The 25,528-nt window shown below is 38.2% G+C and overlaps 1 protein-coding gene across 2 annotated transcripts in view; it reads left to right on the top strand.

Moving 5' to 3' along the window:
* The window catches only part of LOC126203078 (proton-coupled folate transporter-like), a 158,183-nt gene that overhangs the window by 64,797 nt on the left and 67,858 nt on the right, over nucleotides 1–25,528 (top strand). For both annotated transcript variants that reach the window (XM_049937317.1, XM_049937316.1), the window contains 2 exons: nucleotides 794–968; nucleotides 14,160–14,334. In XM_049937317.1, coding sequence (XP_049793274.1) covers nucleotides 794–968; nucleotides 14,160–14,334 — 350 coding nt within the window. The remainder of the gene's footprint in view (nucleotides 1–793; nucleotides 969–14,159; nucleotides 14,335–25,528) is intronic.

Raw genomic sequence — 25,528 nt, forward strand, 5'->3', positions numbered from 1 at the left:
GCATTTTTTACATCTGCCATAACATTTGTTACTCCAAGGCATAGTATTAGTAGCTAATAACAATTCAGTTTCTTTTATTATCATATTCACTGTTTTGTTACTTAAGATTGTCATATTTATATCTTAAAGCATTAATATCTTCTAACGGCATGGAAATGATTTTGTCTTTGCAGTCTTTCATTATTGTTTTGCCCAGGGCCATATACACTACAACTTTTGCAACACCATTGTTTCCATCTTGGATGTACATTTGCTCAAGTAAAATGATACATAGTTTTACAGAATATGCACATTATACCCTTTACAGCACATGTCCTCCAGTCGCAAAGTTGAGATCTCTGCTCTCACGGTTTGTACAATGATGTGCTTGTTCCATATGCGATTTCAATTTTGCACCACACTGTTCTTCTTTCAGAAACTTTTTTGATAATAAAACACGCAGTACACACTTGATCATGATATACATCAAATTTGTTACACATTAAGCTCTTTTTAATATTTCAGTGGCACTTATTCTGGCAACTAACAAACTTGCAACTTACACTCTCTGCCAAATTATCCCAATCCAAAAACCAGGCACAGCTTTTCATTCCCTACTTTTAAAGGAGTCTGTCTGCAGTAATTGGTATTTTACACACTGTAAACATATGAAAGAATAATTTTTGAAAACATAATACAAACATTGAAACTTTTAACTGTGATAATAACTGTTTTGTAAGAGATCTATGCCATTCTTTGCTATCTGTATACATATTCACAGAAGCATGCTGCAACTTAAATTACTGTTTTTCAGGCTATAGTATTACATACATCATTTATGGTGCATTGTCAATGAAGAAAGACTTGGCACCAGAGTACTTCCTTCCTGCATCCATTCCTCTTGGTTTGAGTGGCGGCTTTATTTCAGTACTGGCAGGTTCCAACAGTTACATCGCTGATGTATTTCCAGAGGACAAAAGGAGTGTTAGGTAAATAGTCTTTCTTTATAATGTGATACGTTTAACAGTGTTTATATATCCAGTATAATAAACCCAGAGACAATTTCTGAATATTAAATATTTATATACATGTTTTCACGTATCCTAGTACATTTCATGGATGGTTAACAATGTAAAAAGATAGAAATAAGGAAGTAGAATGGCCTTGTATTGAATCCAGAGGCTTGGTCTCTTAAGGTTAAGCACTTTGAGGTGATACCAAAGCTATCATAATTTCAGAGGTAAAAATTATATTTCTAAATTTTAAACCTTTACATTTTCTTCAGAAGCAGAAGCTTTGAAGAAAGTACAGAACAGAGAAAATCTGAGCAGATAACATAATGGCAAGTCAAGGTTGCAAAACGTGAGAAATGATTATAAAGTTGGCAAACAGACTGAGAGAGAAGATTCCACATATACAGATTCTAGGTTTGATCCGGTACATAGATTTATCATACTCAGAAGAAGCAATAAAAGAAGTGTAGGAGGTATATGCACAGAAATTCCAAAGCAGATTAGAGAAGAAATAGCTTACCATTTGTAACCCTGGTAGGAGAAAGTTTCGCTTAAGGACAACACAAAAGACAGAATCATAGTGGCATGTAATTTCTGTGTTAACAAAATGAACAATGGCATCTAATGGATTTATGGAAGACTTGGCCAGACGACATCTAACTGAAATGCTCTCTTTGTTGCCTATTTAGGCTGATTAGCTTTATTTTCCTATAATATTGTTGGAACTTTTCTGAACATTAGTGATTAATAGTTGTATAATAGGCAGAAAAATCAATGAGAACACTCGCTATAGAGGCAAAAGTCAATTGAACCATAGATACAGTATATTTTGGTCCAATGGCTGTAGATGTTTCTGGAGTAATAATGAGAGTGCAACAGTGCTCATATCTGTGGAGTAGGAGTTGTAATTACTTAATGTTACTCAGGAGACTAAGAAAGTCTGGTAAGCATCATTTCGCAGCTATTAGCAAACTACAGGATTGTGAAAAGCACATGGTGTCTGTCAAACAATGTTGCTTTAACCTATGATGATCTAATTACATTGTATATCAAACTTTGCAGTCCACCTGAAGCATGTGGACTGTGGCCATGAATACTTCCTTCGAGACCACAATAAGAAGAGGAACATTTCAACAATAGTTAAAACAAAATCTAAATGAATGAGGGCAATTAGGAAATTTATAGGTTTAAGGTGGTGTAGCAAAACAGTAGACAGTAAAAATAAATATGGTAATTTAAAAGTAATGCTATGAGACTTCCCTTCTTGTAATCTGTGGGAACATTTTTGTTGAGCATGTCACTCATACCGACAGACTACAGTTCTGCCCTGTGATGATGTATTCATTTGGCAAATTATTGCTGACATTTCAGGTACACTGTATGACTACCTTTGTTTCTTTCAAGTGAATAATACAGGGGCCTGTAGGAATATCATGTCTATGTTCTTGATTTTGAACAGTTCTCCATTGGGAAACTGTGTACTTAACCACATCCTACCACTTCAAAATTGTATCAAGAAAGGTTTAAGTAATGTGCAGATGTGAGATTACATGCACAGTCCATAAGGCCTCTTGACTTCAACATTACTGGACGCATCTGGGATGCTCTCTCAATATGGACAGGAATGGACTGTCCTCTAACAAAAGTCTGTGAACTGTAAGCTGCAGTTTCATGGCCACATTTTCTCAACCTATCCAGTATTTTGTGAATTCTGTCCCATCCCACACTGTCACCATTACTTTGTTAGTACTGTAGATTAGTAGAATATATTTGTAAATTAATTGCTCAAAAGTATATTTCTGGAAAGAGTTCCTTTCATTTCTTCTTCTTTTCTCAAATGCAAATTCAATAGTCGCTTACATTTAACAGTAATATATTCAAGTGACTGAATTGATCCTACATCTAGATACATATTCTGCAAATCACTTTGAAGTGCACGGGAGAAGGTAATTTCCATTGTATCAATTATTAGAGTTTCACCTCATTCCATTCATATTTGAAGTATGGCAAGAATGACTGTTTAAATGCCTTATTATTGCTGTAATTAATTCAGTCTTGTCTTTGTGGTCTCCATGGGATTGATAAATGCAGAACAACATGTTCCTAGATTCTTTAAGTAATACCGGTCCCTGAAACTTTATAAGTACAATTTTGTGGGAAGTTATTATTAATATTTTCTTCCAAGTCATTAATATACAATATGAACAACAGGGTCTCAATGAATTTCCCTGGTAAATGACTGAAGTTCCTTCTATTTTTAGCAGTGATACTTCATCCAAGATAACATGTTGTGTCCTCTCTACCATAAAATCCAGTACAGTCACTACTTTCATTTGATACCTCATGTGATTGTACTCTCAATAATAAACCTTGGTCTGGTACTATGTCAAGAAATACAGAAACCCCCTAATTGCATTGATTAATGGCTTTCAGGATATCATGTGAGAAAAGCCTGAGTATGGTTTTGTATGACTGATGGTTTTGGAATCCATGCTGGTTGCCATAGATAATGTTGTTCTGTTTGGGGTGCCTCATTGTGCTTCAACTCAGAATATGTTCTAAGATTTCACAACAGTTAGATAGATGTTAATGATATTAGGCAGCAGTTTTGTGGATCACTTCTCCTACCCTTCTTGTAGACACCTTCAACTTGGGCATTCTTACAACCATTGGACACATTTTTTGTTTAAGGGACATATTATACACTACTGGCCATTAAAATTGCTACATCAGGAAGAAATGCAGATGATAAATAGGTATTCATTGGACAAATATATTATACTAGAACTGACATGTGATTACATTTTCACGCAATTTGGGTGCATAGATCCTGAGAAATCAGTACCCAGAACAACCACCTCTGGCCGTAATAACGGCCTTGATACACCTGGGCATTGAGTCAGGCAGAGCTTGGATGGCGTGTACAGGTACAACTGCCCATGCAGCTTCAACATGACACCACAGTTCATCAAGAGTAGTGACTAGCATATTGTGACGAGCCAGTTGCTCGGCCACCATTGACCAGACGTTTTCAATTGGTGAGAGATCTGGAGAATGAGCTGGCCAGGGCAGCAGTCGAACATTTTCTGTATCTAGAAAGGCCCGTACAGGACCTGCAACATTCGGTCATGCATTATCCTGCTGAAATGTAGGGTTTCACAGGGATCGAATGAAGGGTAGAGCCACGGGTCGTAACACATCTGAAATGTAATGTCCACTGTTCAAAGTGCTGTCAATACGAATAAGAGGTGACCAAGATGTGTAACCAATGGCACCCCATACCATCACGCCGGGTGATACGCCAGTATGGTGATGATGAATACATGCTTCCAATGTGCATTCACCGTGATGTCGCCAAACACGGATGCGACCATCATGATGCTGTGAACAGAGCATGGACTCATCTGAAAAAATGACGTTTTGCCATTCGTGCACCCAGGTTCCTCGTTGAGTACACCATCGCAGGTACTCCTGTCTGTGATGCAGAGTCAAGGGTAACTGCAGCCATGGTCTCCAAGCTGATAGTCCATGCTGCTGTAAACGTCATCGAACTGTTCATGCAGATGGTTGTTGTCTTGCAAACGTTCCCATCTGTTGACTCAGGGATCGAGACGTGGCTGCACGATCCATTACAGCCATGCAGATAAGATGCATGTCATCTCGACTGCTAGTGATACGAGGCCGTTGGGTTCCAGCACGGCATTCCGTATTACCCTCCTGAACCCACCGATTCCATATCCTGCTACCAGTCATTGGATCTCGACCAACGCAAGCAGCAATGTCGCGATATGATAAACCACAATCATGATAGGCTACAATCCGATCTTTATCAAAGTCGGAAACGTGATGGTACTCATTTCTCCTCCTTACATGAGGCATCACAACAACGTTTCACCAGGCAACACCAGTTGGAAACTTTCCTCATGTCAGCACATTGTAGGTGTTGCCACCGGCACCAACCTTGTGTGAATGCTCTGAAAAGTTAATCATTTGCATATCACAGCATCTTCTTCCTGTCAGTTAAATTTCGTGTCTGTAGCACATCATCTTTGTGGTGTAGCAATTTTAATGGCCAGTAGTGTAGTTAAAATGGTGACTATCTCATTGAAGAATCTGACAGGTATTTCACTAGGCCTCAGAGCCTTGTTTCATTTTAGCAGTTTTAGCTGTTTCTCAATGCCACTGACTCTAATTTCTACAGGGTGCTCGGAAATTCCTGTTACAAGCTTCTAGGTCTTATTGAGAGGAATGAGTGCATAATATTTTGAATAGGAACCCATGTCCAAAAACATACTGTTTCCGTGCTACAACCACCTGAAAACCTGTTGGTAATGAGTAACGTATGAGGTTCATTCAAATGAAACCTGGTCAGTGCGTCTACCTTTGGCTTACACCTAAGGTGGCACCATGTATCTGTGGGTATTATGGCACCATCTACTGGTAGAGAGACTGATGTGTATGCACCGTTTGATGTTGCATAGTGCTAATGTCATTTCATGCAGAAGAGAAGGTGGTCACACAAGTTATTGTCCACTACCGAACATGCAGGCGATTAAGCAGGAAGAATGAGGAGTGATTCAATTTTTGGTGGCGAAGGGAGTTGGAGGCCATGAAATGTATCGATGGATAAAGGATGTGTATGGTGAGTACAGTCTGAGTCATTTGAATGTTGTGGAATGGTGCAAGTGATTTCTTGAGGGGCACAAGTCACTGGAAGAAGATGCTCATTTTGGACAGGCTCATCGTTTCATCACACCGAAAATGGTTGCAGAAGTGAATGCTTTAGTCTTGGACAATTGCAGAATCACCGTGGATAAGATACATTGGTTACTAGGTATTAGCGTGGGCACCGCCCTCACCATAATGCATCAACACTTGAACTTTTGAAAAATCTATGCGCAGTGGGTTCCCCACCAACTGACTGCTGAACAGCGCTATACTCTAATAGTGGCACTGTCGTTGAGTCATCTGCAATGTTATTGTGAGGAGGAATATGGTTTTCTGTCATGTATTGTCACAGGTGATGAAACATGGTGTCACCATTTTCAACCGGAAAGCAAGCATCAGAGCAAGCAGTGGAAACATGCTCCTTCACCACCTCCAAATAAATCAAAGGCCATGCACACCAGTTCTGGTAAGGTCATGATGTCCTTTTTTGACCAAAAGGGTCCACTGCTGTCAAGTTCCTAGAATGGGGAACCACCATCAATGCCCAGCATTAGCAAGCCACTTTACGGAACCTTGGATGAGCCATCAAGTCGAAATGCCGAGGCATGTTGTCCAATGGCATTATCCTCCTGCATGATAAGGCCCACCCACAAACGGTCAATGTGGTGAAGACAACATTGCAGCAGTTTTGGTGGGAAATGTTGGAACATCCACCATTCAGTCCTGACCTTTCACCGTGTGACTTTCATTTGTTTGGACCTCTAAAACAAGCTATTCACGGACATCGATTCACAACAGACAACGAAGTTTGTGACTGGGTTCAGGTCTGGATCCCAGCAGTCTACTAACTTCTTCAAGGATGGAATCGACCAGCTAGTGTCACACTGGGAAAAATGTGCAAACAGTTTTGGTGACTATTTTTGAGTATGTTTACTGTGTATAACTACAGTTTTGAGTTAATAAAATTGTTACCGTTACTTTACACTAGTGACTGGGTTTCATTTGAATGCCCCTTATTTTAGGTGTGATCCAGTACATCACTTGTTTTACATTTCCACTCATTAATAAACAAAGAAACTGCTTGTGTACTCATTGATGGGTTCCCTTCAATGTGATGCAGCATAGATTCTTCCACTTCGGGCATTCGGTGCCTCCTTTGAGTACCACAGTCATGCCTGCTGACAGTGAAGGTACCCCTTCCTCAAACCCATTGTGTAATTGAGGTGAAAAGAGTATCAAATGTAGTCACATGTTGTAGATAATGATCTTGATAAAGGCAACAAGCAGCTCTTCTGTTACTGTGTGCTTCATCCTACAGAATGATCATGTCAGAGTATACTGCAAGTATATAATCAACCATGTTGCTCTAACAATTTTTTAAAAGTTTTGTTCACTATTTTTAGAATTTTTATGAAAAGAAATAATTATTTATTGTACAATAAATCATCAACAATTTACACTCACTAAAATAAGTACAAATAAGTACATATAGATTAAATAGATGAGTAGAAAAAGTACAGCACTTCTGGCTCCAGTTTGCAATGTTAAACCATTCGGTACTTCATTATTGTGGCTTCAGTGTTGCTTGCTGATTCTCATAAAGTTGCATATGGGGATACACACTATTCTCAATGGAGCCCAGTGTGACTTACACTATTGATGTCATTAAACAGTCACAGACACATGAATGAGGCTCAAACAGGTCAGAGAGGTAAGATGAACATCAAATGACATCAGCCTATCTGGCGTTAGGTTACAGTTCAAAATATTGTCTACTCAGTCCCCTCTACAAGTTCTAGAACTTTGTTATGGAAATTTATGAACACCCTTTATATCCCAACTTCTGCTTCCCTTTCATGCCCCTCGACTCTTATAACAGCTATCTGGTTTCTGTACAAATTGTAACTAGTCTTTTGCTCTCTGTATTTTACCCTGCCACCTTCAGAATTTGAAAGAGGGTATTCCAGTCAGCATTATCAAAAGCTTTCTCTAAGCCTACAAATGCTAGAAACGTATATTTGCCTTTCCTTAATTTATCTTCTAAGATAAATCATAGAGTCAGTATTGCCTCACGTGTTCCAAACTGATCTTCCCCAACATTGCCTTGTACCCGTTTTTCCATTCATCTGTAAAGAATTTGTTTCAGTATTTTGCAGCCTTGACTTATTAAACTCATAGTTCGATAATTTTCACACTTGTCAACACCTGCTTTCTTTGGGGTTGGAATTATTATATTTCTCTTGAAGTCTGAAGGTATTTTGCCTAACTCATACATATTGCACACCAGATGGTAGTGTTTGGTCAGGGCTGGCTCTCCCAAGGCTATTACTAGTTCTAATGGAATGTTGTCTACTCCCGGGGCCTTGCTTCAACTTAGGTTTTGTTTAATGACATTAGTAGTGTAGTCACACTGGGCTCCATTGAGAATAGTGTGTATCCCCATATGCAACTTTATGAGAATCAGCAAGCAACACTGAAGCCAGAAAAATGAAATACAGAATGGTTTAACATTGCAAACTGGAGCCAGAAGTGCTGTACTTTTTCTACTCATCTATTTAATCTATATGTACTTATTTGTATTTATTTTAGTGAGTGTAAATAGTTGATGATTTATTGTACAATAAATAATTATTTCTTTTCAAAAAAGTTCTAAAAATAGTGAACAAAACCTTAAAAAAATTAACCTTAAAATCCTTTATGAACTTATTTTTCTAGAATGAACAAATATTTTAACTGTAAATTCCTCAATTTTTTTCATTCACCATATTCAATGTAGTATAGAATACAATGTATTTTCAAGTTCAACAATCTCCCAAACATTTGTAAACCTGTTTTTCCACGAAAAGGCTGCCATTTTGAATTCTCAGAAAATTATATCAAAATAATGAACCATGCACCTTGCCATTGGTGGGGATGCTTGCAGCCTCAGCGATACAGAGAGCCTTACCGTAGGTGCAACAACAATGGAGGGGTATCTGTATCTGTTCAGAGGCCAGAGAAACGAGTGGTTCCTGAAGAGGGGCAGCAGCCTTTTGAGCAGTTTCAGGGGCAACAATCTGGATGATTGACTGATCTGGACTTGGAACATCAACCAAAACAGCCTTGCTGTGCTGGTTCTGCAAACACCTGAAAGCAAGGGGTACTACAGCCATAATTCTCCCCTATAGCATGCAGCTCTTCTGTATGGTTAAATGATGATGACATCCTCTTGGTTAAAATACTCTGGAGGTATAACGGTCCCCCATTTGGATTTATGGGTGGTGACTACTGAGGAGGATGTTGTTATCAGGAGAAACAGAAAACTGGCATTCTACAGATTGGAGTGTGGAATGTCAGATCCCTTAATCAGGCAGGTAGGTTAGAAAATTTAAAAAAGGAACTGGATAGATTAAAGATAGGTACAGTGGGAATTAGTGAAATTCGGTGGCAGGAGTAAGAGTATTTATGATCACGTGAATACATGATTATAAGTACAAAATCAAATAGGGGTAATGCAGGAATGGATAGGCTATTATGGACAGCATAGTGAATGCATTATTGTAGCCAAGATATAAATGAAGCCTACACCCACCACAGTGGTACAAGTTTATATGCCAACTAGTTCCGTAGATGAGGAGGAGATTGAGGAAAATGTGATGAGATAAAAGAAATTATTCAGTTGGTTAAGGGAGCTGAAAATTTAATAGTTGTGGGAGACTGGAATTCAATAATACAGAAAGAAAGAGAAGGAAAAGCAGTAGAGAATGGGACTGAGAGAACGGAATGAAAGAGGAAGCCGCCTGGTAGAATCTTGCACAGAGCATAATTTAATCATAGCTGACACTTGGTTTAAGAATCACGAGAGAAGTTTGTATACGTCGAAGAGGCTTGGAGACACCAGAAGGTTTCAGATTGATTACATAATGGTTAGACAGAGATTTAGGACCCAGATTTTAAATTGGAAGACATTTCCAGTAGCAGATGTGGACTCTGACCACACTTCATTGGTTATGAACTGCAGATTAAAACCACAATTTATTGGTTGTGAACTAGTATAATTAAAACTAAAGGAACTGCAAAAAGGTAGGAATTTAAGGAGATGGGACCTGGATAAACTGTTGCAGAGGGTTTCAGAGGGAGCATTAAGGATCTATTGGCAAGAACAGGGTGTAATCTTGCCCTCCCACACATCACCATTATATTTCTCTGTTATTTACAAAAGTTTCAAAATATTTTGAGAGGGGAAAGATGTACAAAAGTAGAACTTTTTACTTATCTTGATTATCTCATTGTTGTCAATGGCTCAAAGTCTTGTCTGGGAGTATATCCTTATAGTTGAAAATTTTGATTTTTATGTTCTTGATGACAAATAACTGTTGAAGAGTTGCTTGTTGCTATGAATATATTATTATTTTATCCTATTCTTGTAAATCACACTGACTTTACAATTTCCACATTAAAAAAACTAGTAATTACATTGTTGTTGAGAAGTTTAGCAAAACGTGCGTTTCCATCAGAGGCATGCCCACCACTACTTACATTCTGCAGTACTCACAATTCCCAAAGAGTTTACAAAGTGAATGAGCTTACAAACTTTCTTGACAGGAGAAGATCCTTTACCAAATTATATCATTACTTCATAAATAAATCCAGAAACAAATTATTATAATTAGTATTAGATTGTACAATTAATAATATGAATTTTAAGTATGTCACAAATTTTGTAATTTCAATTATTTTTAAAATAAGAGTAATTTTAACTGTTTGTACGTATCAATTGTAACACATTATTTTCTTTTTTATAAATTTTAGCCTGAAATATAATACAGCATATCCAAAAAATATGAATTCTTTTAGTGAAACAGCTGAGATAATTTTAACATATGCAATAATCAATAGTTTGCATGGTATCAGTTATATATATATATATATATATATATATATATATATATATATATATATATATATATATATATAAAAGGAGGTAATGTTAGAGGAGGATGATTCATTACAAGGGAAAGGAATACAATAGAAGAATGATGGGTAGCTTTGAGAGATTAAATAGCGAAGGCAGCATCAAGCAGATAAAAAGCATCAAGTAGGTAAAAAGACCTGGGCTACTAGAAATCCTTCAGAACATTGAGGAAGATCAGTTTCGATTCCACAGAAATGTAGGAAGATGCGGGGCAATACTGACCCTACATTTTCTCATAGAAATAGGTTAAGGAAAGGCAAACAAATGTTTGTAGCATTTGTAGACTTACAGAAAGCTTTTGACTAAGTTGACTGGAATAATCTCTTTCAAATTCTAAAGATGGCAGGGCTAAAATACAGGGAGCGAAAGGCTATTACAATTCATACTGAAACCAGATAGCAGCTGTAAGAGTCAAGAGGCACGAGAAGGAACCAGTGGTTGAGAAGGGAGTGAGAGCTTATCCCCAATGTTATTGAATCTGTATATTGAGCAGGCACTATAGGAAACAAAAGAAAAATTTGGAGTAGGAATTAAAGTCCAGAGAGAAGAAGTAAAAACTTAGAGGTTTTCTGATGACATTGTAATTCTGTCAGAGACAGCAAAGGACTTGGAAGAGCGGTTGAATGTAATGAACAGTATCTTGAAAGGAGGGTATAAGATGAAAATCAACAAAATCAAAATGAGGATAATGGAATGTAGTTATATTAAATCATGTGATGCTGATGGGATTAGATTAGGAAATGAGGCACTTAAAGTAGTAAATGAGTTTTGCTATTTGGGAAGCAAAATAACTTATGATGGTTGAAGTAAGGAGAATGTAAAAAGTACACTGGCAATGGCAGGAAAAGCATTTCTGAAGAAGAGAAATTTGTTAATATCGAGTATAGATTTAAGTGTCAGTAAGTGTTTTCTGAAAATATTTGTATGGAGTGTAGCCAAGTGTGGAAGTGAAATATGTATGATAAACAGTTTAGACAAGAAGAGAATAGAAGCTTTTGAAATGTGGTGCTACAGAAGAATGCTGAAGATTAGATGGGTAGGTCACATAACTAATGAGGAGGTACTGAATAGAATTGGGGATAAGAGAAATTTGTAGTACAACCTGACTAAAACAAGGAGTTGATTGGTAGGACAGATTCTGAGGCATCAAGGGATCACCAATTTTTTACTGGAGGAAGCGGGGGAGTAAAAATCATAGAGGGAGACCAAGAGATGAATACAGTAAGCATATTCACTCGGACATAGGTTGCAGTAGGTAGTCACTTCAAGATGAAGAGGCTTGCACAGGATAGAGTAGCATGGGGAGCTGCATGGAACCAGTCTTTGGACTGAATACCACTACAACAACAACAACTCTTGTAGCTTAGAAAGGAGTGTTTAGTTGTATATTGCTGCTTTATCATGTGCAGTTTGGTTTTTGTGACATTGTTTAGTGTCTGCACACTGAACTTCAGGACCATGACAACCTTTATGTATCACCAGAATTGTTTTGGGTTTTGTAAGAGATCTTTCATTAAGATTCTGCTAAAGTAGTCATTGAAAGCTTCATTTATTGCTCATTTGGTAGCCAAATATGTTTGCCTCAGAATTTCTCTATCTACAGCCCTATGCTTTGGTTTACATCTAATATGCATTAGTCACTGTTTTCTTAAAAGTTTCTTTGTACTGACTGTACACCATGGAGGGTACCTCCTGTGTACTTAATCACCTACTATTCTAAACATGAGCCACAGTCCCTGTAGTGCTCCTAGCCAGAGAAAAAGGCTACTACTACCTCTCTGAGATATGACACTCTGTGACTTGATCCACCTCCAACATGTTTTAGTTAACTTATCCTTTTTACTTTTGTTATCATTTCAGTATGAGAATCCTCAAAGTAATTAGGTCTATTTATTGCTATTAGATCAAATGTATTCCTGTCATGAGTGGGTATCTGAACTGCTTTCTTTAAGTAGATTTCAGAGGAAGCATTTAATATTGTTTCAGAGGTTGCCTTATCTTGCCGAGCACTTAATAAACTATCTAAATCTTTCCTTCATTGATGGCATTATGATTAGTAAGCTGGTGGTTTCTCTAAAGTTTCCAGTTACATCTTGGGATGAGTCTGTTGATCATTGGAAGGACCAAGTTATAAGTTTATATACACCCTTGATAGTGTGTTTTGCTCAGAAACCTCACATGCAGCTTCAATTTCTGTCTTTTTGGATTTGAGTTTCCTGTCTACTTTGACAAATATATAAGCTCCATTTTCTGTTGGCTTATTATTTCAATACAAACTTAGTTTTTGTTGTCTTCAGTCCTGAGACTGGTTTGATGCAGCTCTCCATGCTACTCTATCCTGTGCAACCTACATCCTTCTGAATCTGCTTAGTGTATTCATCTCTTGGTCTCCCTCTACGAGTTTTACCCTCCATGTTGCCCTCCAATGCTAAATTTGTGATCCCTTGATGCCTCAGAACGTGTCCTACCAACCGGTCCCTTCTTCTTGTCAAGTTGTGCCACAAACTCCTCTTCTCCCTAATTCTTTTGAATGCCTCCTCATTAGTTATGTGATCTACCCATCTACTTAGATTTGCCCAAAAAACTCACTGATATGCCATCTGGATTTTAACCAGCTTTCTGTACCTAATGTTATATGAGTCTCATTGCTTTTTAGGAAAGTTTCAAACTTTGGGACTTTGTTGTGACTGCTTCAGTGGTTGACCACTACAATTTTGATTTTCTCATCTGTGGGGACATTCCATCTTGTCTTAGACTAATACTTTGCAGTCTTCTACAACTACAATTAAATGTACTGGATACAGAGTCACTAATTTGGAGTGAAAAAACTAAATGACAATATTTACTCACCATAGTGAGTAGCAACTATCCCTTTCATAATACTGATAACATTTATTTGTATGTCTGGACAAACAGACAGTAATGATAATTGATAGCTATCCTAAATTAATTCAAAATAAATTTGCAGATGTCTAGGCATCAGCTGTGTTAAGCACAGATACACTACCTATTAGTAGCTTATGAAAATTTGTGCCGGATTGGTACTTGAAGCCAGACTTCCTGCCTGTCATGAGCAGTCCCAAACTATGGTATAGTGACATAGTGGAGTAGTGATGTAGATGACATGTGGAAGTTTGGGTCAGTCTGGGAGGTGTGCATGGATGATTAAGATGGTTAGTCATGATAGGCGAGAAATCTGGGTTTGAGTCCCGGACTGGCAAAAATTTTATGTCACTAACAGGTAATATGTCTATAACTAAAACAGTCAATGCCTAGATATTCACATTCAATACATTTATTCTGAATAAATGATAACAGGAAGGCACTGGCAAAGCACTTCAATAGAATCTTTCATAGTATGACATTTCTTACATCAGGGCTTCCATTCTAAAGTCCTGTACACAGACAATGACAAATCTAAGTTTAAAACAAAATATTGCAAATTTGTTTTACAAATCACTACAGAAATGGAAAGGCTTTGTGCAAGTTAATAATATATTAGTTCTCAGATGTATTGTGAATATGAACAGCTTTTCTGTTTACAGGCTTGGTATGCTTGATGCTTGTATATATATGAGCCTACTCTTTGGTAATGCTGGGGTCACACCACTTTTTGATGCATCAGGGTACATTGGTGTTTACATGACTTCAGCTGTTATCAGCATTACATCATTCTTATATGTACTATGTTTTGTTCAAGAATCTATTCTCAAACCAATGGTGAGTCAAAACGAATTACTTCATATGTAGTTTAATCAGTTAAATCACATTTGTTAACACATACAGGCTGTTAATATTACTTTAAACTTATTTAATGAATTACTTAAAGAAGGCTGTTTACATTGAGAGAGGGGGGGGGGGGGGAGAGAGAGAGAGAGAGAGAGAGATCTGTAGTATTCTTTGCCATAATTTATTATTCCTCCTCATTATAACCTAAAACAATATATAATTCAGTGAAAATAGTGATTTCAGAATTTAAATAATAACTCATTCTACAGCTGAATAGTGCTCAATGCCAGAAAATCTTCAGTAAGAACGGTATGTGTATAATTAATTCAGGTAGAACTGGATGACAATGTAGAGTCCATACATAAATAAACTGATTAAGAAGTTTATTTTAGCATATTTTGCCCTTAGAAGTGTCTCTTCTTTTATCAGTGAGAAAGTCAGAGCTGGCTTATATTTTACAGCTCAATGTTCACTCTCTGTTTCTTTATGAAATTGCCTTTTATGGAATTATATCAAAAGTAAGCAAAGTATTTCTTCATCAAAACCAAGAAGTAAGAGTTGTGTAAAAGTAGATGTCAGCAGATCTTGCAGAGGTTTCTTAAATAGTCTTGGAGCTATAATACTTACTTTATACAATATTTATTCCTTAATTGTGTTTGTTGCTAACAGCAAGAATCCATTTCTTCTGAACTATGATTTACACAAGAATCCATTTCATGTGAACTATGGTTTACACACTTTCAATACAACACATCAAAACAATTTCAATGTCTGTTTAGCTTCCTTGTCTAGAGCTCATAGCAAGGTTCTATTTTCTGATTGGAAGGTGTTAAAAACATTTCATCTGATGTAAAGTGATACATTTAGATACTGTATAAATCCAAAACAAAATTAAAATATATTCTCCACAAAATTAAAATATATTCTCCACAAATTGTATGATTATTTACACTGCCCAGTCACACTAGTGACTACCTGTCAAAAAGTCTGAACAATCACATTTTTCAGTGTGAACAGCTATGAGATGTGTAGGAAGAGAGGTAATGAGATTCTGGAAAGTACCAACACTGATGTGGAGCCATGTCAACTCTAGTTCTGTGGCCAGCTGCACTAGGTTTCTCACTGGGGATCCATGGCACAAGCAGCCCAATCAAGGTGGTCACACAGATTCTTGATAGGGCTTAAATCTGCAGCAGAGGTTGGTGGCCAGGGGACTATGCTAAACTCATCCACGGGACTATGCTAAACACATCCTGGTGCTCTTTGAACCACACATATGCAATGAGGGCTGTGTAACACATTGCATTGCACTGTTGGTAGATGGCCATTGTGCTGAGGAAAAACAAACTGCACGTAGGGATGAAGATGGTCCCCAAGCATAGATGCATACTTGTGTTGATCCATTGTGCCACCATAACACTCCCCAGATGATAACACTGGCTCACCGCTCAGTGAACATCTAGTTGTGGTACTGGCATGCAAATTTCAGCATTTGTCACTGATAAACAGCAGTCAGCATGGGTGCATGAGCCAGATACCTGCTGTAGTGACCTATATGCAACAAAATTCGCTGAAGAGTCATTGAGGAGACACTTTTGGTAGCATTGTGGTTCATCTGGGCTGTCAGTTGCTCAAAAGTTGCATGTCTAAATACCTGTGTACAGCTCCATAGCCATCATTCGCTGCTGTCATCTATTGACTGTGGTGCACCATAGTTGCCTCTTTGCCAGTTTTGGATAGTGCCATCTTGCTATGCACAGTATACTTTAATTATGACACCATGCAAAGACTTTATAAACTTAATCATTTTGGAAATGCTTCCATGCTTGGCCTGAAAGCCAGCAGTCATGTACTTTTGGATGTCATATAAATCAGTCCATTTCTGAATTATGACAATGGCTGACTGTTTCCCATGTACCCCCGACACATTTTATACACCCTCCACTGCTTACATTGCCCCCTGCTGTCTGTTAGTGGTTATCACAATTTGACCTCAAACATAGATGGTGGTCATATTAATATGACTGGGCCGTGTATATTCAGGGACTGAAGATTATTTTTAGATCCATGTTTTGCATTTTTTTGTTAACAGGCTTCTCTTCTAATGGCACAACCTTGACTTATGTTCTGTATCAAATATCTGTTTAGTGATGTAGACATTAAACTAACTAGGGAAGAAACAAAAGTTGTTCAATACAACTGATGAAGCGGCAACATTTTTCAATCTAACAGATTTTCTCTTAATTTTAGTGCTAGATTTTGCTTGAGCAATCACAAACGGTTTAGTCCTGTGGTAGTTCAATGATAATTAATAAAACTTTTTAATATGGTTCACTTATCTTGACTCATTCCACATCCTAAAGAGTATTCCTTTGCTATGGGATCTTCAAAGTGTGATAAATGAATGAGTCATGCACATAGTTTTGGAACTTTTGTAATAGAGTGGAGGTTTCTACAGTCTTGCATGTTGTGTAGTTTCAGTTTTTGACAAGTGTTTATTTGTGTTAAATGTAACTATCTCAGAGGCACATCACATTTTGATCTCGGTAGTCACTTTTGTTGAAATTAATCCTTGCCTTTCCTAATGAAAATCTACATTGAAAGTGTTACAGAAAGATATATACGATGAAATAAAATTTCTCATCCAAGTTTTGCATTTGAGAGATCTCAAAAGCAGTTGTTAATGGAAACAGAGAGTAGTCAAACCTGAGGAAGAATGCTGTAGCCTACAGCATTTCTGGCCTATTTGCATTATATTTATTTCCACTTCAAACTATTTGTTTGTATGTCAGTACTGGTTTATGGCTAATTCATAGAAATAAGGTTGATTGTCGAATAACAGTCACCCTTTCAGTAGACATAAATCTTTGCAGTGAAGCATAAAACATTCTCAGACCTTTTGCCACATCAGTTCAGGGTAATACCTCATATTATGTGCACTGAATAAAAACAACGATTTGGTGATACTAATTTTACAACCACAATAACTGTGTTATCACTGTGGCAATACAGTACTAGTACTATATTCCAATTAAAATTACTTTGTAACTGACATTTCAGCAAGTCAAGTGGTAGGATCCAGCCACCAGCTAATCATTTTTCTTTCTTGTGCATCATATGCTCACTGTATTGCCTGTTTTGTAGGTACATGCAGCAGCTTGTGAAGCATGGATGCCTGCACCTTGGCAACACTGCCCCTGACAACCACAATCTGTCAGTCACAGAGTAATTTTAATCAGAGTATACTGCTGAACAGCCAGCAGCCTTGCCACAGTGGTAACACCGGTTCCCATCAGATCAGCGAAGTTGAGCACTGTTGGGCTAGGCTAGCACTTGGATGGGTGACCATCCAGTCTGCCGAGCGTTGTTGGCAAGCGAGGTGCACTGAGCCCTTGTGAGACAAACTGAGGATCTACTTGATTGAAAAGTAGGGGCTCTGATCTCGTAAACTGACATAATGGCTGGGAGAGTGTTGTGCTGACCACATGCCCCTCTATATCCACATCCAGTGACGCCTATGGCTGAGGGTGACACAGCAGTCGGTTGGTGCCATTGGGCCTTCCAAGGCCTGTTCAGACAGAGTTTAGTTTAGTTTATACTGCTGAATGTGCCTAGTTGATAATAACAAAATATTCCTCTAATATATACCTGAAATGAATTGCAACCAAACTACAGTTTATGCTATTGTCTGTATTTAAACTAAAAGCTTATTTAATGAGGTTTCATTAACACTCTTCACTGATGCCTACTGTGTGCAGGAACTGGTGTTAACAGCAAAATGGTGCACCAATTGAGCTTAAAACAAATGTTAAAGCTTCTTGAGCCTCCATACAGTGTAGATAATGCTGTGAAATTTCTAAGTTTTGAGCACTGATGGCCCAAGTAAATCAGTGTTCTGGACCCAAAAAATAAATATATTTCCTAATTGTTTGTTGCACCATGAAATAAACACAGATCCCAATTGTAGCACACTCAAAGAATTACAAGTCCAGAGTGAAGCACTAGCTACAAATAAATACAAAACGTAACTGTTTGTCAAGTCACAAATAAATACAAATTTCTACTGCAGCTAACTCATGAAAACTTCTAAAGATGCCCATACATGATCAAACAAGTTACCAAACTTTGATAAGTTTCTCAAAGATCTGGATGTGTATGGTGTTGTTTGACATGTTTATCAAATATGGACCATGTTTTGAGAAACATTTTGAGTGACAGGAAATTTGACAAAATGGCAGACGTTACTTGTATTGATGTTTCATCATATATGTTTAGTGAAAAGTTTTATTACAATTTATCTCACTGTATCATGAGTTTCCATGCAACAACAGAAATTATGATGAACAATAAAAACAAAATAGCACTAGCAGTTACCAAAATGGTAGATTTGTCACATCTTTCCCAGCCATATACTATGCAGGAAGAGGTTAGGAAGAAAATCAGTATTGTATGCACAATGTACAAGTGATGCTTCAATAAAATTTTTAAGAAATTGAAGTCCTCAGGTTCTTCCATGGATGGTTTAGGCCATATACACCCACACTGTCATATTTCAATAACCTGTCATTAGATGACCGAGCAAAAAGAATACATTTTTGTATATTTGTAACTTCTTTCTCAACTTGAGAGCAAAGTAACTCCAAAGAAGTTATTAAAAGCTTTACTTTCCATTCAGGGAAAGCTGACATAATTATTTCCTGTGACAGTGTTTCACAGCTCTATTTCTCTCTCAGTTGAAGCCATTCACTGGATCAGTGTCTTGTTTGCCCCTTCTTTAAACACAGTGCCAGAGAGAATGCTTGAAATGCTTTATCTGCATTTGGTGCCATATCACTAATGTCAAAATACAGTGTACATGAACAGTGTCCACTTCAGAAATGAGGTTAAATTGACAAACTTGTTGGATTGGGTACAAGCTTGTTTGACAAGTCCATGGATAGATAAATGTGAATTTGACAAATAAGTTTGATTATGTAAAGGGACTTAACATGCAACCAGCATTCACAATTCTTGAAATCACCATGTAGAGTGACACAACTGTGACATTTTCATAAACACTGAGAGCATGATTGTGAATAACTCTGAGTCTGCCATGCAGAATAATGCAGCTCCCACTTCTGGCATAGTTGAAAACTGAGTCCCTTATCTGGTTCAAGCTGGTCCTTATTTACTCACAGGCTGAATTTCCTGTAACTACTTGTTGGTTTATAATAACTAATAAAAATATAAATTGTGTTATTACATAATTTTCCTAAATTATTAGCAATGATGAAAAGTTATTACTGACAGATACAGTGGCATGTCATTCTAAGAGCAATTTTTAATATCAAAACATTAGTTGGTTGAAAGTAACCTAACAAATTATATAAAATGTATATTCTGTAAATAATGTGTAGTGTGTATGATAGTAACCTAGCAGCTGCCACAATGTTATAACATGTAGCTGACATCTTTCATTAATGAAAGAGATTGTTCATTAAATTGTAATAAAATTTATTTTCTCATTACCATATGACGTTGCTGACACAGGTAGGAGCATCAGAAGATATGTCTCAGCAATCTCTTTTATCTGACACCCCTATCTGTATGTATTAGCCTAGGTTGATTTCCAAGATTTTTCTGCTACCTTATTCTTGACCCTAATAGAAGCACTGTATATTTGCATGGTACTAATAAATATGTGGTTTCAAAAAGTGTAGCGTACCATATTCTTTAAAATAATGTATCATTAATTCTTCTATATATCTTAAATGATATCATAAGATAAGTAACACACATCAAATACTGGCATCAAAAAAATGGCTCTGAGCACTATGGGACTCAACTGCTGAGGTCATTAGTCCCCTAGAACTTAGAACTAGTTAAACCTAACTAACCTAAGGACATCACAAACATCCATGCCCGAGGCAGGATTCGAACCTGCGACCGTAGCGGTCCTGCGGTTCCAGACTGCAGCGCCTTTAACCGCACGGCCACTTTGGCCGGCTACTGGCATCACATGTACTCACATAACTAGTATGTTGGAAGGGCCAGTTGCACCAAAATCTGGTACTGACATGTGTCTGCCTCTCACCTGGCCCTTGCAGAACACCTCAGCTGTGCTTTTGACAACTCCAAGTAACTGTACCATGCACCCTACACTGTGATACATCATGGTACTGCTGCCATGCTGGAGTGCTGTAATTGTTCAGATGGAAAGCACTGCAATAGATCTGTCAGACTATACCCACATGTATATAGTTAAATATGTTGTAAACATTTGCAATGCTCACCTCTGTTGGCCCAAATTTTAGTAAATTCCTGCATTTTAAAATGTAGTCTCTTGCAGTAAGGCCGCCTCTTCATTAAATAATGTATTATTGGACAATTTTGACATTTATACTATTATCAGACAGGCTATTGCCACATGCTAGTACATGATATGCCCTGATCACCCAGAACATTATGACCACCTACCTAATGTCCACCTTCAGCACAGATAACAGCACCAATGCCTCATAGCATGGAAGCAATGAGACCTTGGTAGATTTCTGGAGATACGGCACTGCATATGCACACACAAGTCACCTAATTCCAATAAATTCTGGGGAGGGGGTGGTGATGAGCTCTGACACCATGTTCGATCACATAGCAGATTTGTTCGAGTGGGTTCAGATCTGGTGAGTTGGGGGCCCAGCATATCAATTGGAAGTTGTCACTGTGTTCCTCAAAACATTCCATCACACACCTAGCCTTGTAAGACATCACATTATCTTGTTGAAAAAAGCCGCTGCCATCAGGAAACATGATCATCGTGAAGGGGTGTATGTGATCTACAACCAATATACGATATGCCTTGGCCATCATGGTACCTTGTATGAGCTCCACTGGACCCATGGGTGTGCATGTGAATGTTCCCCAGAGCATAATGAAGTGGCTGCCAGTTTGTCTCTGTCCCACAGTAGAGGTATCAGGAGCTATTCCCCTGGAAGACATCGGATTCGCTCTCTCCCATCAGCATGATGAAGAAGGTATCAGGATTCATCAGACCTTGCAATGCTTTGCCACTGTGCCAGTATCCAGTGCACATGGTCACGCACCCATTTCAGTTATAGTTGTCAGTGTCATGATATTAACATTGGCACATGCATGGTTCCTTGCACAAGCTCCTCTGGACCCACGGAGGGCCATGTGAATGTTGCCTGGGGCATAATGGAAATGCTGCCAACTTGTCTCCATCCCATAGTGCATATGTTGGTAGCTTTCCCCCCTGGAAGATGCATGCCTGGTTCGTTGGCTGTTGGGGCCCATCAATACAAGTGTTCAGTGAACTGTGTGTTCAGACACACTTGTACTCTGCCCAGCATTAAAGTCTGATGTTAGCTTTGCCACAGTTCACCACATGTCATGTTTCACCAGTCTGCCAGCCTAAGATCTCCAACATCTGTAATGAGGTGTGGCTGCCCAATCCCATGATATGTGGATGTGGTTTCACCTTGGCTTCGAGTTGTGTTGAAGACACTCGCCATAGCACTCTTTGAACACCCGACAAGTCGAGCATTTTCCAAAATGCTCATGCCAAGTTTGTGGGCCATCACAATCTGCTCTTGGTCAAACTCAGATAAATCACAGGCCTTCCACAGTCTACACACAGGCGCACACTCACTGATAATATGTGCACCATGCATGTGTCTGACTAGTAGTCATTCCTCACCAGGTAACACTGCTATTGTATCGATAGTAGGTCGGTGATCATAATGTTCTAGCTGATCAGTCAATATCCCCATTGTGGATTATGGAGAGTATTTGAAAACACACCATGTATTGTGATCACCAATTGAATAATCAACATCTCACCTCTTATTATGATCACCAACTGACTAATCAGTATAACATATAACTCAATAAAATCAAACAGTACACACAGAATCGGAGTTCTGCCTCAAGTAATACTTTACTTCTTCTGTTCCTCAAGATGAATGCAATTTGCCATATTGCACACAGACAGTACTGACCAGTTATAATTAAACTGCAACTACTCACAGAGATCTATTGCGGGTTGTAATTATCGTACAGCAGCGAAACTTCATGGATATGCTTATACATTTTTTTGGGACCAGTTTATGCTGGAAAACAAATTAGTTCCAGTTGTGACAGCTAGGTGCAAATCTGGCTCTGTTTACTGTTTGCCTGATGGACATTTGATCAGCCATAATATGAGTGAACAGTATGGCTATGGAGAGAGAGATCATTCACTGTTAGAAAAACTGTGTTATGTGAACAGCAACAGTTACGATACTGCATTAAGAGAGTACTGCTGACTTAATGGTCTGAGAAGATGCCCAGTGATATTAAATGGTTTATGGAAGATGATGATGATGAAATTTGAAAACATGTGCTAGCTTAGTATGGCACCTGGAAGAGGAAGGCACCCTTTACCAGTCGAAGTTATTGACAAAGTTGCTGTTGCTGTAACTGACCATGCATCCCATGACCCATGTAGTGGAGTTTCATGATGATGTGCATTATGGAAAGCTTTGCAGTCTATTTTATGCTGGTACTTGTACAAGTTCCAGACAGTGTAGCAACTGAAACCACGTGATTCACAGCAATGTTTAGAAAGTGCTCTTCGGCTTCTGGGATGGATCAAAGATGACGTGTGGCTAGGCAATATTTTATGGAGAGACGAGGCACATTTCACACTGCAGGATGTAATGAATACACAGAACTGCTGCATCTGGGGTACTATTAAACCACATTTTGTGCACAAACAGCCATTGCACTCACCATTTGTGTCTGTGTGGTGTGGATTACAAGCACCTTTATTCTCAGTCCATCCTTCTTTGAAGAGAATATACCCAGAAGGCCTGTCAGATGTTCTGTAATGTCTGCATGTTATTGAGACCTCCTTGTGCAACACGTGATTCCTGCTTTGGAGGAGCACAGCTGTGTGGAAACTACTGCTTTCATGCAAGGTGGGGCAACATCTCATGAGGGTCACCCAGTGAAAGATCTGCTTAATGCAACCTTCCACAAACATGTTACCTCCAGAGGTTTCCCAGATGCACGGCCTGCAAGAGCACCCGATTTGAATCCATGTGACTTTTGGCTATGGGAATATCTAAAAGAATGCATTTATCAAGGACACATTCACTCTCCTACCTGATCTGAAGACCAGTAAACAAGAACTAGTTACTCAGAGCAACTATTGATCATGTGATTTTATGGATGCAACATCTTGTTGGCATCTTCGGTGCTCATATCAAACAAATTGTGTAAGTGGCGGGTAATAATAAATCCAATATTATGACTTTCTCACTTGTTTAATCTTTGCTGCGTATGTTCTGTTCTTAATCCATTACACATGGAAACATTTTTCTTCAGGCTTGCCTCAATTTTCAGCCACAGTATCAGAACTGCCTCTCTGGCACCTTTACCTTTTCTGAAGCCAAACTGATGCTCATCTAACAAATTCTGTTTTTTCCCATTCTGCTGTATATTATTCTTGTAAGCAATTTGGATGCATGAGCTGTTAAGCTGACTGTGCAATAATTCTTGCACTTGTCAGATCTTTCTGTCTTTGGAATTATGTGCATCATGTTGTTCCAAAAGTCTGATGGTATATCACCTGTCTCACACATTGTACACATCAATGTGAATAGTCCTTTTGTAGCCACTTTCCCCAATGACTTCATAAAGTCTGCTGGAATGGTATCTACCCATTCTGCCTTATTTGATTTTAAGTCATCCAAATCTCTTTCAAGTTCTGGTTCTATTACTGTATCTGCTATCTCTTCCCTTTTTACTCCTGTTTCTTCTTCTATCAAATCACCAGGCAAGTCCCCCCTTCATAGAGGTTTTCAGTGCTCTTTTTCCACTTATCCACCCTCTCCTCTGCATATAACAGTGGAATTCCCATTGCGCTCTTAATGTTACTGCCCTTGCTTTTAATTTCACCATATGTTGTTTTAACTTTTCTGTATGCTGAGTCAGTCCTTTCAACTATCATTTCTTTTTTGATTTCTTCACATTTTTATGCAGGCATTTTATCTTAGCTTCCATGCACGTACTTTTATTTATTTCCTAAGTGACTTGTATTTCTGTATTCTTCAATTTTCCTAAACTTTTTTGTACTTCTTTCCTTCATTGAGCAGCTGAAGTACTTCTTCTGTTACCAACTTTTGTGATTGTCCTTTTTGGAGATATTCAACTGGAACTGCCTGCTGAGCTACTCACTATCACAGTATCAACAGACTCAGAGAACTTCCAGCATATCTCTTCATTCCTTAAACTTATGTATCCCAGTCCTTTGCACATTGATTCTTGCTGACATGTCTCTTTAAACTTCAGTCCACTCTTCATCATTACTAAATTGTGATCTGAGTTTATATTTGCTCATGAGTACGCCTTACAACCCAATATCTGATTTCGGAATCTCTGCCTAATCCTAGTGTAATATAACTGGAATCTCCTCGTATCTCCTGGCTTTTCGAAGTGCACCTCCTCCTCTTGTTATTCTTAACCAGAGTATTTGCCATTACTAGCTTAAATTTATTGCAGAAATTAGTCTTTCTCTCATTTCTACTGCCTTCCCCATGTTCTACATTAATCCTTTCTTCTATTCTTTCCCCTACAACTGCAATCCAGTCCCCCAGGACTATTAGATTTTGATCTCCCTTTACATATTGAATTATCCATTCAGAATCCTCATACACTTTCCTTATCTCTTCATCCTCTCCCTCTGATGTCAGCATGTATGCTGAACTATTGTTGTCGGTTTTGATTTGTTGTCGATTCTGATAACACCAACTGTATTACTGAAATGTTCACAGTAACTCACTATATACTGTACCTTCCTATTCATAACATATCCTAGTCCCATTACAACATTTTCTGCTGCTGTTGATATTACCCTATACTTATTTGATCAGTCATCCTGGTCTTCATTCTATTTCACTTCACTGACCCTCACTATATCTAGAGTGAGCCTTAGCATTTCCCTCTTCAGATTTTTTAGCTTCCCTACCATGCTTAAAACATTCCATGCTCTGATTCATAGAATGATACCCTTTCATTGGTTATTCAGTCTTTTTCTGATGGTCATTTCCCCCTTGACAGCCTCTCCAGGAGATCTGAATGGGGGACAAGTCTGGAATCTTTTGCCAGTGGAGAGATCATCAAGATACTTTTTCAATTAGAGGCCACA

This window comes from Schistocerca nitens, chromosome 9 (assembly GCF_023898315.1).
Source record: "Schistocerca nitens isolate TAMUIC-IGC-003100 chromosome 9, iqSchNite1.1, whole genome shotgun sequence".
NCBI lineage: Eukaryota > Metazoa > Arthropoda > Insecta > Orthoptera > Acrididae > Schistocerca > Schistocerca nitens.